The following is a 15026-nucleotide window of genomic DNA, read 5'->3' as shown; positions in this document are numbered from 1 at the left end:
TATTTATAAATATAACAAAAATTTACTATTTATTATTAGTAATAGATCGCAATAGATATCTAACAATACTTATTGATACTGATATATATCTATCATAGTCTATTTAAAATTTGTATTAAGATTAGAATGGATCAAACTTCACGATTTAATATTGTATTTTAACCCAATTATTTAAAATATATTTTGAAAAAATCGAAAAGAAAGCCACAATTTTTATTATTTGCTACCAAACAAAGCCACCGATCACCAACAATCACTTTGTACGTGAAGTGGGTTTGTTGTTGTCACATTGACCCACCACCTTGCATCTTGCAGTCACAATCTTCGATGTGGGATTGCTTTTCCAACCTCTATTTTTCTTCATTTCTCTTCCTTGTTGGATTATTTTCAGATTAATGCTTATGATCCCATCCCACATCCAAAAAATGAAATGAAATTGGCCCAAAATACGTAAAATTCGAAGTATAAAACCCAAAAAATGAAATATAGATATATATACATTTTGTATACAAGCATCCCCACCAACCCTACTGCGCTGTGATCCCATATAGCTAATAAAAGCATTTCATGAAACTGTTCTCTTAGTTGCGACGGCAAGCCAAAAGCATTAGCGGCAAAATAAGCTTTTGTTCAGAAAAGGGTTTTTTTTACAGAGTGCTCTAAGTTTCATCAATGGCGTCCAGATTGGTTTGGGCTTCGAGAGCTGCTTCTTATCTCAGGATCTCTATTCCCTATAGAGGGTTTGCTTCTGGTGAGCCGAACCCACGTTTTTTTATGTATTGATTTTCCTCATTCTTTCTCGTTTTATATTAATTTGATGTTAGCGAAAACAAGTGAAACTGATCGATCTGCTTTTGACATTGAAAGATCTCAGTTTCTCATGATGGGTTTTGTTTATTTTTGCCGTTTGTTTGATCAATGGCAGACCCTTTTCAAGAATTGCAGGATTAGTATCGTTTTTTGTTTTTTGGTATGGCTGTCACGTCTCATTGTCTTGTGAATGATTGAGATGATTATATAATGAATATTTGTGGGTAGATCTTTGGCAGATGAATGGATGGTTTTTTAAAAAAAAAAAAAAAACAAGAAAAAAAAAAGTTTTCTTTTAGTATGTTTTCTGTCAGGTGTCTCCCCCATTGATTATCTAATGAATATTTGCCATTCTTCTTTATGATTTTTTGAAATTTGAGTCGGTTTTTTGGTTCACAGATGTCATCTATTCATGGGCATTTGTTGATTATGCATATCTTTTCACCTTCCATTTGAATTATGATGTGATGAATCTCAAATATTAGATATTATATTCTATTCTACTTGCCTTTTTTCTCTCCATTGTATTTCTTTATGTGTTCTTAATTCATTCTTGCCATTCGAACTAACATCTGTGCCTTAGTGAACTTTCTAGCTGCTTACTTCTTCCCTCCATGCACATACCACATTCCCAACAGTATTAATTTTCAATAACTTTCGGTTTGACTTCTATATCCAAAATGTAATAATAATTTTCATTTTCAGAAGTGTGCACTTCATATTCTTGATTTTTGCATCTACTAAACAATATAATCAAAGGGATGGGATGTAGAAGTATAAATCCATATGGGAAGCAAAAGAAGCACTTTTACATATGTACAAATACAAACTATATAGCATTGTCTTATGGAAAGGCAAGCATGTTTTTCTTTTGGACAACTTGTGGGGTGGGAAAATCGAACTAGAAGTCGGATAGTACAAATGAGCTATGCTTATTTTTGGCAGAAAGGCAAGCATGTTAACTCTTACAGACAAAGAAACTCGAGAATAAAATGTTTCATACAGTCACATGATTGCGAAAGGAAGTCCAATATTTCTATTCAAAATGCATTAATATTTATCAAAAAGAAACTATGGGATATCTAACCTTCAATTTTATGTTTAAAACTACATAAGTGTAGAGAAATAACTTGTACCTCCAATTGTGCAGTTGTGAAGGACTTGAAATATGCTACCTCTCATGAATGGGTGAAAGTAGAAGGGGACAAAGCAACTGTTGGCATAACTGATCATGCCCAAGATCATTTAGGTGATGTTGTCTATGTTGAATTACCAGAAGTTGGAACCTCTGTTAAACAGGATGGCAGCTTCGGTGCAGTAGAGAGCGTTAAAGCTACCAGTGATATTAACTCTCCTGTATCAGGGAAAATTATTGAGGTCAATGAAGAGCTCAGCAGTTCCCCTGGTCTGGTGGGTTCCTTGATCTAATATTCTTGCTCTTAATAATCACCTGATTATTGCTCTGGAAAGATTTAAGCTTATTTTCTTTCTTCTTTCCACTTCTAGATGCCTTAAGATGGATTCTATTTAACAATTGACTTGAGTCTTAGTTTTATTACCATTACCTGTCATGTCTTCTTAGAAGAATGGATATAAATACGAGACATGGACAGGACATGACACAGATATAGCAACACGTCATTTTTAAGAATCTAGGACATGGACACGACAATGACACATTTATTAAAAAAAATATATATATTTAAACATATATATCATTTTTATATCAGGAGAAAATCTAAAGTAAATGGATTGATGCATTTATATGTTTAAAAAAACAGTTCAATGTAATTCACACTCAAAATTTATTATTATTGTCAAATATGTGTCTTTTTAGTCTTCTTAACAAGTGCTCTATGCATGTCTAACACATTTGCTGCACTAACAAGTGTTTGATACATGTCCAACAAGCTTTGGAGTGTTTAAGTGTCCGACACGTGTTGGACACGGACACGCTAGCCAAACAAGTGTTTGTGCTTCATTAGCATGTCTGTGTTGGGTGATATAAAGAGATGCACTCGTTTCCTTTTCAGAAAAAGCTTAGAAAGATCTGGTTAATGTAAATGTGTAAGTGGATTATACAACCTTCTTTGACTATATTCCGGAGACAACCTGCCAATACCTTTGGATGTTTTCTTAACAATTACCGTTTCTTTTACTATCCTCCCCCTCTGAGACTATTGAAAACTTTTGAGTCATTTTGTAACTTGATGATTGTAAAATACATACTTACACAGCAATATTCTGGATCACTTCTGTAATTATCCTTTGTTCCTTGTTCTTTGTCCTTTCCTGCATCTTAATGAAACCTTAGAGAAGTTCATTTGTTTAAATCTAACTAAATAGCACTTTTTTTTAGTTTTCTTTGTTTTCTTTGTATATGAGTGATTTTTTTGTCATCAAATGAAAGCTAAAAAGAACCATCACTTAGTTTTCTTTCTGCCAAGCAGGGTTATGGTTGTTTTTGATCCATTTGTGTTAAATGTAGGTGAACTCAAGTCCATATGAAAATGGATGGATAATTAAGGTGGAGGTTAGTGACAGTGGTGAACTGAAAAACTTGATGGACTCTGAGCAGTACTCCAAGTTCTGTGAAGAAGAAGATTCAAAGCACTGAGAGTTCATAGAGATGTTTGATGAATTCAGCAGCTGGGAGAGAGAACTCTGCTTCAGATCAGTTTCTTTCTCTGGGTTGGCCAGAGAGTGCACATTTCTTCCTTTTCTTTTTCTTCTGTTTTCTGGATTTTCTTTCCTTTGTAAGACTCACGAAATTGGTGGAAATTTTCCCACCCAGATAAATAATTTAATCTCTTTGAGTCTGGCAATCTGCAACTAGTGGTGTAATAATGGAAAATTTTGAAAATTATAATGGTACAATTTTTTTTCATCTCCATTCAAATGTCCTAATATCACGGTTAGGTTGTTTAGGTTGTTTCAAATATAGTAAAATGAATTAATTTAATGGTGTCATTTAAAACAATTATCTGTATAAAATTTTATAATAAAATAACGTATTATTAGAACGAGTCAAGTCAAATACTCTAATTCTCTCTAATTTTGAGGGTCGTGTAATAGAAATATTTGCCTTAGTGTAATTTGTAATTATAAGAAAATTTTCAAAAATAGAAAAAAAAAATATATATATAAGGATTTTATCAATGATTCTTTTGTTATTTTGACTTTTTCTATCTTGAAAATTTTCTATATAATAATGTCCTAAAACTATAGTTTTTCTTTTTTCCAAAAAAATAATAAAAAAACCTTGATATTGTGGTGCAATGAATAAGAGATGTAATGGAAAATAAAAAAAATCTATAAAGCATTGAAATTTTAGAGCAAGAGGAAATATGAGGAAACAACCTAAATTTACAATTAAAATATATATAAATATATATATATAATATATATATAGTATTATATAGTCCGTATTTTTCACGGATGACCCGTTTTTGGAGTGTTTATGTTTTCTAACTTGTCTCTTAGAAACTCATGTGTTTATGACCTTATGCTTACGTCATAGTATTATGGTAGGGATAATATGTCTAGTCTAGCGATAGGGATGACATGAAGTAGAGGTACATGTTTATTCTACTTCAGATGGGTTCATGAGTATATATTTATTCATACATTGCGATGAGTTTTTAAAAATCGGGTCAGAATCGAGCTGGCATATCCATTTTTGACGCAAGACAAGGTTGAATGAAAAAAATTTGAAAAAATAAAATGTCGCATTAAACGAAGTGATCGTGTAAGAGATTTGTAACTGTCGAATTAGACATATCATTTCTATCGTAATGATGCCAATAAAAATATTAATAGTACGTTGGGACGTAAGTATAAGGATATAAAACATAGGTCAAAAGACATAAGCGTTAGCAAGAACGGAGTTAAAAAAAAGACTCATAAAAACTATCTCAAATCATGAACATACATATAAATAGATAAAACCCCCACTAAACCTCTGTTGAAAACTTGGGATGAACCACCATCATCTCTTCCTCTCTTCTCTACGACGCCAACAACCTCATGGAAGTTTATTCCCGTCTCTCCTCACCGCCGCCCTTTGCCCGAACTCTTCTCTTCCCTGTAACGGTAGCTCTTTTTCTTTCTCTGTTACCGCACATCTTCTCTATTCTGTCACTTTGACTTTCTGGGTGCTCTGCAGAAGCTTGGTGGGAGTCAAAGGCTATCTGGGTACGCGAGAAATTCATGGAAGATGAGAAATTTTGTCGTCAGGGCCGGTCCTAAGAGGATATCTTTTGGTAAAGAATGCAGAGGGGCCTTGCTAGCTGGTATTGATAAGTTAGCTGATGCTGTTTCTGTCACTTTAGGACCTAAAGGTTTGTAGGACTTCCTTTATTCCTTTAATTCTACACCATTTCTTGAGCTTGGATACGCTATTTCTTGCAGAATTCTGTTTTTATCGTGTGTGTGTGTGTGTGTGTATAGGAAGCCGATGTCTAATTCTTACTGTGTTCAATTTATTGGTTAAAATTGTGTGCTGGACTTACAGTGGTGAGGTCATGATGTTATTTCAGTAAGAAAATGAGTTTGCATTATATTTTAATTAATCAATCATTTCTATTTTGAAGAAATTTAGAATGAAATGTTTGAGCCTGTGGAAAGGAAACACAATTTTCTGGAGTTGCAAATTCTGAAGTGTATAGAGGAAAAGATGGGAAAGATTGGCCATTTCAGATTCTCTCATCGCGTTTAATTTCATTTGATTTGTGTGAATAATTTTTAATGTGGTTTTGACCACTTAAATCTGGAACCGTTTGGTAATTAGTTATTTATTATTCAATCTACCCTGTGAATGGTTCAACAATGATGCATAATATCTTATCCGTCTTAGATATTTTAGTTATTTTTCACCAAAATATGCAGGCCGCAATGTTATTCTCTCTGAACAGGGAATGCTTAAAGTGATTAATGACGGGGTTACAATTGCGAAAGCTATTGAGCTTTCTGATGCAATTGAGAATGCAGGAGTGGTTCTGATCCAAGAGGTTATTCATGGTGGTTAATTAAAATCTTACTTGTTTTGAACCTTGCTTGATGGGCTTTAACATCTGATAATATATTATCTTTGAGTTCTTGGCTTTCAGGTTGCTAGTAAAATGAACGACTTGGCTGGCGATGGAACCACCACCGCAATAATTTTGGCACGTGAAATGATCAAATCTGGATTATTGGCAGTTTCCTTTGGGGCTGATCCAGTTTCCTTAAAGAAAGGAATGGATAAGACTGTAAAGGAGTTAATCAAGGTCTTAAAGAAGAAAAGTACTCCTGTACAAGGAAAAGATGATATTAAAGGTTCTTTCTTCTCATCTGGTTGAACACTGGTGAAGTTTCATTTGGGAAGTAAATGGTGCTGAACTAGCCTTGTCCTTTGCGCAGCTGTTGCAATGATATCTTCTGGAAATGATGAATATGTGGGGAACTTAATTGCTGAAGCAATAGAAAAGATTGGTCCTGATGGTGTGATCTCAATTGAGTCATCCAAATCCTCTGAAACTTCTGTAATAATAGAGGAAGGAATGAAGGTAAATGATTTAGCTGCAAAGATGATTAGTTATTTGACAACCACTTAGGAAGTGCCTGTTTGATGTGCATCTGCAATATTCAAAATCTATCTCATTGTCTCTTCATTTTGCCTTATAGCTCCGTTGTATCTCTTTCTACAGATTGATAAAGGTTATATGTCGCCTCAGTTTATTACAAACCAAGATAAGTCTATTGTGGAGTTTGACAATGCAAAAGTCCTAGTAACCGATCAAAGAATTTCTACTGTCAAAGAAATTGTCCCTTTGTTGGAAAAGACCGTACAACTTAGTCTTCCTCTGCTGATAATCGCAGAGGACATCTCAAGACAAGTTCTAGAAACCCTAGTGCTGAACAAGGTACAGGGTTTAATTAATGTGGCCGTTGTAAAATGTCCTGGGCTTGGTGAAAGAAAGAAAGCTCTATTGCAAGATATTGCACTAATGACAGGTGAACTAAATACTTCTACGGACAGTTATATATGCTCACTTAAATGTTTGTTATATCGATGGGACATCTAAGCAATAAAATCTACTCAAAACTTGTCTTGCATTTGTACATTTGCACCAGAGTTTTGGAATAGAGGAGGTTTTCTGGTTCGGTGACATTATACATCAAATTTTATATAATTATATTGAACATTGTGATGGTACTGTGAATGTATCATTTTTTACCTAGATGACAGCTTTTGATTTGCAGTTCAGTTTTTTTTAGTAGCACTTAAAATAGCCGGAATATATTCTTAGGCTTTCAGTTCATCACTTGTACTGCTTTTTGCCGTGGGGTTGTGTAGCATACCTTTGTGTCAGTTTTCATTTCGTTGCTGGAAAAGATCCAAGAGTACTTTTGGAATGTGTCCAACTTTTCACACAGCTTCAAAGCTTTACCTTATTTAATTGAGATGATAAAAACTCTATTTAAATCTCTCAGGTTTATTTTTCAGAGTGTAAATTGAAACCTCAATATAGGTGTTTTGATGCTATCGTTTCTAATCTTCTTTTGCCATCGATAAGCTTGGTAAGCCTTTTGTTCCATCAACTTAAAATTTTGGGTTTTTGGTGGTGATTTACGTGATATGAGAGTAGGAGGTCTTGGGAACAAACCCCTACAATGTTATGTTTTTCTCCAATTAATATTGATTTCTATTTGTTGGACCTTCTATGGATTCCAAGCCCACAAGTGAGAAAGGACATTGAAATATTGATAATAATTAAATATATTGTAACCCATCAACTTAAGCTTGTGGGTTCTGATGATTTAACACTTGCTTTACAAAAAAAATTTGGATTTCAAAGAGTGTTTGCATTGCTTCAAGAGAAAAATTGGGCTTCACCGTTTTTCAGTTTGAAGGTTTACGTACTATTGATGTGAGTTTCAATCTCGGACAAATCCCTCTCTGAATCTTTTTTTTGGATCTGAAAGAACATAAGAAGCCTTCTTATATATTGTGAGAATTCCAGTGACTTAGATGGTGGAAAGCTTTTTATTTTATACGTGGTTTAAAGTCTAAAGGATCTGATTGGCTTAGGTGATCAACTGCTTTGTGACGTTATATTTCAGTATCTGACTATGTTACAATATAGATGGTTGACTTTATTTTAAAATTTGCAGGTGCTGATTTTCTCTCTGGAGATTTGGGACTAGGACTTGAGGGTGCTACTTCGGATCAGCTTGGAATTGCTAGGAAAGTAGTTATAACATCTAATTCAACAACAATAGTTGCAGATCCCTCGACTAAAGCTGAAATTCAAGCAAGAATTTCACAGATTAAGAAGGATCTTGTTGAAACAGATAATTCCTACCTCTCAAAAAAGCTGTCGGAGAGGATTGCTAAGCTTTCTGGTGGAGTTGCTGTCATCAAGGTTTGTGCTTTAAAGGATTACTTGGGGTTGCAGCTTTTGTGAGAATTCTCATAATTTATTTGACTACATGATTTTCCAAAAATGTCATACGCTGGTCCTGATTAACTGAAATTTAATTCTGATTCTTATTAGCTATGGGAACCATGGCGAAGGGTTTAATTCTTCCTTGTGGTATTAACTGAAAACATATTGCTTTTTAGTACAGTAGTTAAATGGAAGTTGAAGTATCTTATGTATCAAAGGGAGAGACCCCACAAAGGCCAAGGTTTACAAAAATCCTTTTCAATTGAATATAGGTGGTTAATGCAGAAAGAATTGCTCCATGATGAGACCACAAAGGCAACAGTTTCTTAAAGATCCTCCTTGTGGCCTTCTCCTTGGAAGGCCCTTACACTCTTTTTCCCAGTTCACTTCCCAGAGGAGAGCCTCGTTGCATTACACAAGAGGATTTTTGCCTTAGCATGGGAAATTTGACAGTCCCAATGAGAGAGGTTCTGTGAAGTGTTTGAGACCCTTGTGAAACATGATCGAGAAGAAAGCCTTGCACATCTTAGAATAGCTTGCCTTCCAATAGGCTCAGAGAGCTGAAAGTTAAATGCTTCTTGTTCCATCGTGAGCATGTAAAGGGGACCGGAAGTCCGGGACATTAAAGGAACATGAAGAATCGGGAAACCAAACTCTACCGTTCTCATTCAAAGCCAACTGGAATTACCCCCAATTTCTCTGATGAATTCTTCCAATTTATGGAATCTGTTTTTTCCTTCTTTTTTTTTCTCTTTTTTTTTTAAAAAAAAAAAATATATAAGAATAACAACTTTCATTTAGAAAAAAATGAAAGAATACACGGGCGTACAAAAAACCAAACCCACAAAAAAGGGAGAGTCCCAGTACAAGAAGGGACTCCAACTATACAGAATCGTGTCCATAGAATAATTACAAAAAACCTTCGAAATCGAAGTCCAATACGAAACATGAAAACGAACAAGAGACCAAATATCTCTAGCTTCCCTCTCAACCCCCCTAAACACCTTAATATTCCTCTCATCCTGTAAATCCCAAACAATAGCACAAACGCTCACAAGCCAAAGGAAATGACCTCTCTCCCTGAACAGTGAATTGAAGAGGAACTCCTCGATCATATCTTCAACATCTATTTGACGAGCACACATCAAATTAAACGTTTGGAAAAAGAGTCCCAAATGAAGCTTGCAAAATCACAATGCCAAAAAATATGGTCCTGGTCTTCCTCTGCCTTCTTGCACCGGATACAACAAAAAGGCCGGACCAACAAACACAACTTCCTAGCAAGCCTATCCAGTGTACTGATACGGCCATAGAGAACCTGCCAAGTGAAGAATCTCACATTTCTAGGAATCTTAATCCTCCACAACAACGAAAAGATAGACTTACCCTCAGGAGAAAGATCAACAAACACTGGAAGAAAGACTTGCACGAGAACCTTTCCAAAGGATTAGGATCCGAACTCTCACATCTCTCCTCCCAAGGCGAAAGGGGTGACTCTCAAGAATAGAAAGGAGGGCAATCACATTCATCGTTTCCCTATCGGAAAGAGCATGACGGAACCTAAATGAAAACGAACAAGATCTCTCGGTCCACACAAAAAAGTCGAACACAAAATGATTTTTAAGAGAAGATAAATGATACAGTCGAGGAAATAACCCCACAAAGAGGTCTTTCCCCACCCAAAGGTCTTCCCAAAAAATACCTCTCTCCCTTCGCCTATCAAACCCAAAGAATAAAAGCAAGGAGCTCTTTTGAAATATCTTTCCAAAGATTCCGGTAAGTTCCTTTAATCTCTTTAGCCAGCCACTCGAAAGAATGGGGACCATGTTTACTAGCAATAAGCCTATGTTATAGAGAATTGGGCTCAGAGGAAAAACGCCATAGCCATTTGGCTAAAGGGGCTTTGTTATGCGTCCTAAGGTTCCCAATTTCTAAACCCCTCAAGAAAACTTGTTTTATGATGACCTTCCAACTGATAAGTTGCGATCCTTTTCCTTTTCCTTCATCAATCCCTTCCTAAAGAAAGTCTCACATCATTCTCTCCAAACGTTGAACACCTCACCCAGAGCTTTAAAGAGAGAGAAGAAATAAACTAGCATGTCACTCAAGACTGATTTAATCAGAGTAAGACGACCCACTTTGGAAAAGAAACTTTTTTTTCCAAGAAGCCAACCTACTATGGACTTTATCCATCACAGGGTCCCAAAAGGAAACACAATTCAAATTAGTCCCAAGAGGAAGGCCCAGATAAGAAGAGGGAAGGCTTTCAACCTCACTGCCAATCCATTGCGCCCATCTGTTAATCTTATCCCCCTCACTATTGATGCCCAAAACGCAACACTTTCCCCTATTTATCTTCAAACCCGACATCTCCTCAAAGAAAGAAAGAATGTGATTGAGCATCAAGAAAAAATTTACATTTCCAGAGCAAAAGAAGAGGGTATCGTCAGTAAACTGAAGATGGGAAAGGGACACCTTGTCCCTACCCACCTCAAAGGGCTCGATTAACTTAGCGTCAACACACTTATGCACCATTCTACTTAGCACATCCACAACCAGGAGAAAAAGGAAAGGAGAAAGAGGATCTCCCTGCCTTAGACCTCTCGATGTTGTCACTTTACCTCTAGGGCTCCCATGAGAAAGGAGTAGCTCACATTCCTCAGGCAACCCCGCATCCACATTTGCCATCTATAACCAAAACATTTCCTTTCTAAAACATTGTCCAAGAAATTCCAATCCACATGGTCATATGCCTTTTCAAAATCAATCTTAAACAACACCCATTCCTTGTTTCTAGCTCTATAGTCCTCTATCGCCTTGTTAGCTATAAGGGCTTGGTCCAAAATTTTCCTCCCTGCCACGAAGGTCCCTTGCACTTCGGAAATAATCAACGGAAGCACCCTCTTAATCCGATTCGCCAACACTTTTGCCAAAATTTTATACACACTTGTGATGAGGCTAATCGGTCTAAAGTCCTACTAGTCACTGACTCCTTCGGGATCAAGCAAACATAGGTTTTCAACATAGAGTTATTTAAGATCCCCCTTTCGTAAAATTCCTGGAAAACTTTGTCAAGAGATCCTCCTTCACAAGAGACCAATTCTCTCGGTTAAAGGCTATAGTAAACCCATCCGGCCCAGGAGATCTTGAACTATCGCTTCCAAAAACAGTCGTTTTAATCTCCTCAACTGTAAAAGGCTCAGACAATCTGTCCTTATCCTCCTCAGAAATGGGGTTCCAATCAATCCCTTGGACAAAGGGTTTAGGTGGTACCTCCGGACCATACATATTGGAGGAAAAATTAATAACTTCCTCTTCAATCTTCTTCTCCTCCTTTATCACCTCCCCATAATCGGTGACCTAGTGGCCAATTCTATTTCTGCTCTTCCGGCCACTCGTCACCCGGTGGAAAAGCAAGGAGTTGCAGTCCCCTTCCTTGGCCCAAGCCGACTTCACTTTTTGCCTTTAACGGCAAGTTTCCTTTCTGACCACTTCTGCAAAAAGGACCGTAAGGGAATCCCTTTCCGCATTCATGGACTCATCCAAGAGACCCTCCAACTCCACATCATCAAAGACCTTAATCTTAACCAGTAACTCCTGTTTCTGTTATCCATGTTCTGTATTTGGCCAAGGTAGTACAGCTCTTTCTATATAGAATGCTGTACAGCCTTGGAAGCATAGTCCATCCAAAACTTCCAAAATTTCTGTTGAATCGCTGATAATAGATAGCGTGGGAATTCAGATTGCTATAGAATGGAAAGACCTCATCTAGATATAGTGAAAGTTCATCTTAACCAAGGCCTCAACTTGGGACCATCAGTGAAGTCTATTGTGTATAAAAAGATTGAGGATAATCTTTTAATACACCCAAGAACTATAACAGTAAAAAGTAATTACCAGAAAGCTCTGAAATTGTTATCTGACTGAAGGACATTTATGAAAAGAAAATTGTAGTCAAGAACTCCTCATCGTTCTGACATCACGATGAGCATCAATGACTAATCATTTAAAGGACTTCTTTGCTGTTTAATCTTTTCAGATTTGGGCTTTGAGTTGTCTAAACTAATGTTATTGTTCTTTTTGTTTCTAATAGGACACAGCTCATCTTATTTTCTTTATGAACAGCAAAACATCCAAGGAATAAAATTATTTTCTTCTACTTCTTTTTTATTGGATGTGGTAATGTGGTCAAAGTTAGGTCGGAGCACATACTGAGGTGGAACTTGAAGACAGAAAACTCAGAATTGAGGATGCAAAGAATGCTGTATTTGCTGCCATGACTGAAGGAATTGTTCCTGGTGGAGGTGCTACCTATGTTCATCTGTCTGAATTGCTTCCTACCATAAAACAATCAATGGAAGATCAAGATGAGCAGATTGGTGCTGATATTGTGGGCAAGGTATTGTGTATGCCCCTTTTCTCTGTCATGGTTTCCGCCTCTCTTCATTCTTTATTGGAAGTCGAACTGCTATTACTTTAATACCTCTTTGATATGGTGAAATGGAATGTTTGATTTGGGAACCAGTTTTTTGGTAGATGATCTATGTGTTATGAAGAAGATGAATGGTGAATTTAAGTTCAGGCACAATATTTCAGTTTTTCTTGGATTAGCAAGGCATACCATATATATCGTATATCGATTGCTTAGAGAAGTTCTCCTTTTATCAGAATTTTGTGTGCCTTTCAAAATTTTCAATAGATTTTGCAATAAATTGCAGGCACTTCTTGCACCTACAAAACTCATTGCAAGTAATGCAGGGGATGATGGAGTAGTTGTTGTGGAGAAAACTCGAGCATGTGATTGGCGACATGGGTATAATGCAATGGCAGACAAATACGAAGATCTTTTTAATGCTGGTGTAGTAGATCCTTGCCTTGTTTCAAGATGTGCGCTTCAGATTGCAGCCTCAATTACCGGGATCGTTTTAACGACTCAAGCCATTATGGTAGAGAAAACAAATAAGCCAAAACCACCCATTCCTCTTGTTCCTGGGATATCTCCATGAATGCAAAAGAAAAGAAAAATAGATAATCCCAAGAGTTGACATGAAACGATAAAAGAGAGATTGGCTGAACTCGCCATGGTTTATCTACTAAGCTTCTGAGCTTGAGTTGAATGAGGTAAAGAATGAAGAAGCTTTCAGGTTTTTATGAAGCATTAAGGACAGCTCCCATTTTCACCTGATAAAGGATGTCTTGCCAATTGCCAATATGATGAAGGAATTTAATTTATAGGAATTAGGTTAACTCCTCTGGAAAAAATCATTATTGCAAGAAAAATACTTGAGGCAGAAAAGTTTCTCTGTTTTCTTATTACCACAGTTTTGCAATATCAGGTTTTTCTGTTGTAAATATGAGCATTTTGTAATGACTATCTTCATATCCATAGAAATGATTCAGGTTGGATTGGCCCAAAACTGACATAGAATGGACTGTCCCAACCTAAAGTAGCAAAACTAATGACCAAGTTGACTAAAACAAAACATGTCTGATTGAAACCAATAAAAACTAAAACTATTTTGGGGTCGGTTTGCTCATTTTTTATTCTTATACTTTTGATTTTGGTCTATTTTAGTAAATGCATTTTAAAATGTTTGTTTTGGTTACGTCACTTTTATTTTTATTTCATTTTTTCTTTTTTTTGTCTATCATAGACTTTAGCTTAATGCTACACATTTTTTTAAGGTATGAATAAAATTTTAAGGTTTCTGATATGCAGTGATTTGTATTAGATTTTTGTAAATAAGGATCAAAATAGTTTTCTTTTTTAAAAAAAGATAGTATCATTGTTTTCAAAGTGTATGAATTAAATCGAACAAAAGTTTGAATTGTATGGACAAAATTAGATATTATAAAAATACGTCTACCAAAAAAAAGATATTAGATCTAATTAATTTTGTTAGTTTTTTTTTTCTTATTTTTATCTTCATATAGTAATCCTTTTTTTTTTTTTTGGTTAAAATATAATTTGGTCCATGTACTTTAAATTTCAATATATTTTTAAGTGTCTAATGTTAGTCATTGCTCATTAAACTTCTATTAGTTTAATTGTTGATCTTTTTAAAAAAAAAATAAAATAAAATGTCTCCAATAGCACGCCTTTATAAATGATGGAAATATATTCACATGAAATCTTTTAATTCTAGAGTAATTGTAATTGGTAGTATTTTTAGGAATAATGACTAAGTGTATAACAACATTCTTAAAAAATTGTAAATATAGCAAAGTTTATCAGCAATAGACGTCAATCACTGATACTCTTACTAGCGATATGATCTATCATTGATAGACTCTTACGAGTGATATGGTTTATTATTGATAGACTATCTAAATTTTAACATATTTGTAATCTTGTTTACATTATGTCATATATGCTAATACTTTTGGTCTGATTGTTACATTTGTAACTGTTCGTCTTATTTTATGAAACTTATTATTATTAAACCAATTTCTAAAAATATCAACTTTGAATAATTAAACTTAAAATTTATTAAAAGTATAAGGACTAAGTTTGTATAATTTAAAATTTGAAACTATATGGATTAACAAAATGAAATAAAACTTCTTTTTTTTTTTTTTTTTTGAGTTCATAGCTGAAGCAAATGGTAAGATTTACAAATGCAATAGTAGAATAGATCCATTAGAAGATAGAGACTGAAGTCTTAGTACCAACCTGCATTAAGATACAATAGTCAATAGCTGCAGCTGCTTTAAGTAAAGTATAATACAAGTTGCTTTGATCGGCCTATTTTTAGATAAAAAGTAGGGAAGTTTATATGTCAATTT

The 15026-nt window shown here is 35.2% G+C and overlaps 2 protein-coding genes across 4 annotated transcripts; both read left to right on the top strand.

The window, feature by feature from the left end:
* The first annotated feature begins 383 nt into the window (after positions 1-383).
* Positions 384-3703, top strand: LOC120082657 (glycine cleavage system H protein 2, mitochondrial). Its single transcript, XM_039037917.1, has 3 exons — positions 384-751; positions 1961-2220; positions 3299-3703. The coding sequence occupies exons 1-3, from the start codon at positions 673-675 to the stop codon at positions 3425-3427; spliced, it is 468 nt and encodes a 155-aa protein (XP_038893845.1). The 5' UTR covers positions 384-672; the 3' UTR covers positions 3428-3703.
* Positions 3704-4744: 1041 nt separating this feature from the next.
* Positions 4745-13657, top strand: LOC120083296 (chaperonin 60 subunit alpha 2, chloroplastic). 3 transcript variants are annotated; one of them, XM_039038981.1, is made up of 9 exons: positions 4745-4902; positions 4976-5150; positions 5698-5819; positions 5919-6126; positions 6211-6356; positions 6498-6804; positions 7966-8216; positions 12439-12639; positions 12959-13657. In XM_039038981.1, exons 1-9 carry the CDS (start codon positions 4837-4839, stop codon positions 13244-13246), a joined length of 1764 nt encoding a protein of 587 aa, XP_038894909.1. In that variant the 5' UTR covers positions 4745-4836; the 3' UTR covers positions 13247-13657. The 3 variants fall into 3 exon arrangements, with proteins under 3 accessions (XP_038894909.1, XP_038894910.1, XP_038894911.1); XM_039038982.1 differs by having other exon boundaries at positions 4749-4896; XM_039038983.1 differs by lacking the exon at positions 4745-4902 and having other exon boundaries at positions 5124-5150; positions 5698-5829.
* The last annotated feature ends 1369 nt before the right edge of the window (positions 13658-15026 follow it).

Source organism: Benincasa hispida, chromosome 8, assembly GCF_009727055.1.
Source record: "Benincasa hispida cultivar B227 chromosome 8, ASM972705v1, whole genome shotgun sequence".
In the NCBI taxonomy this organism is placed as follows: domain Eukaryota; kingdom Viridiplantae; phylum Streptophyta; class Magnoliopsida; order Cucurbitales; family Cucurbitaceae; genus Benincasa; species Benincasa hispida.
Note: the sequence above shows the minus strand (reverse complement) of the source record. Positions and strands in the feature narration are given on the sequence as shown.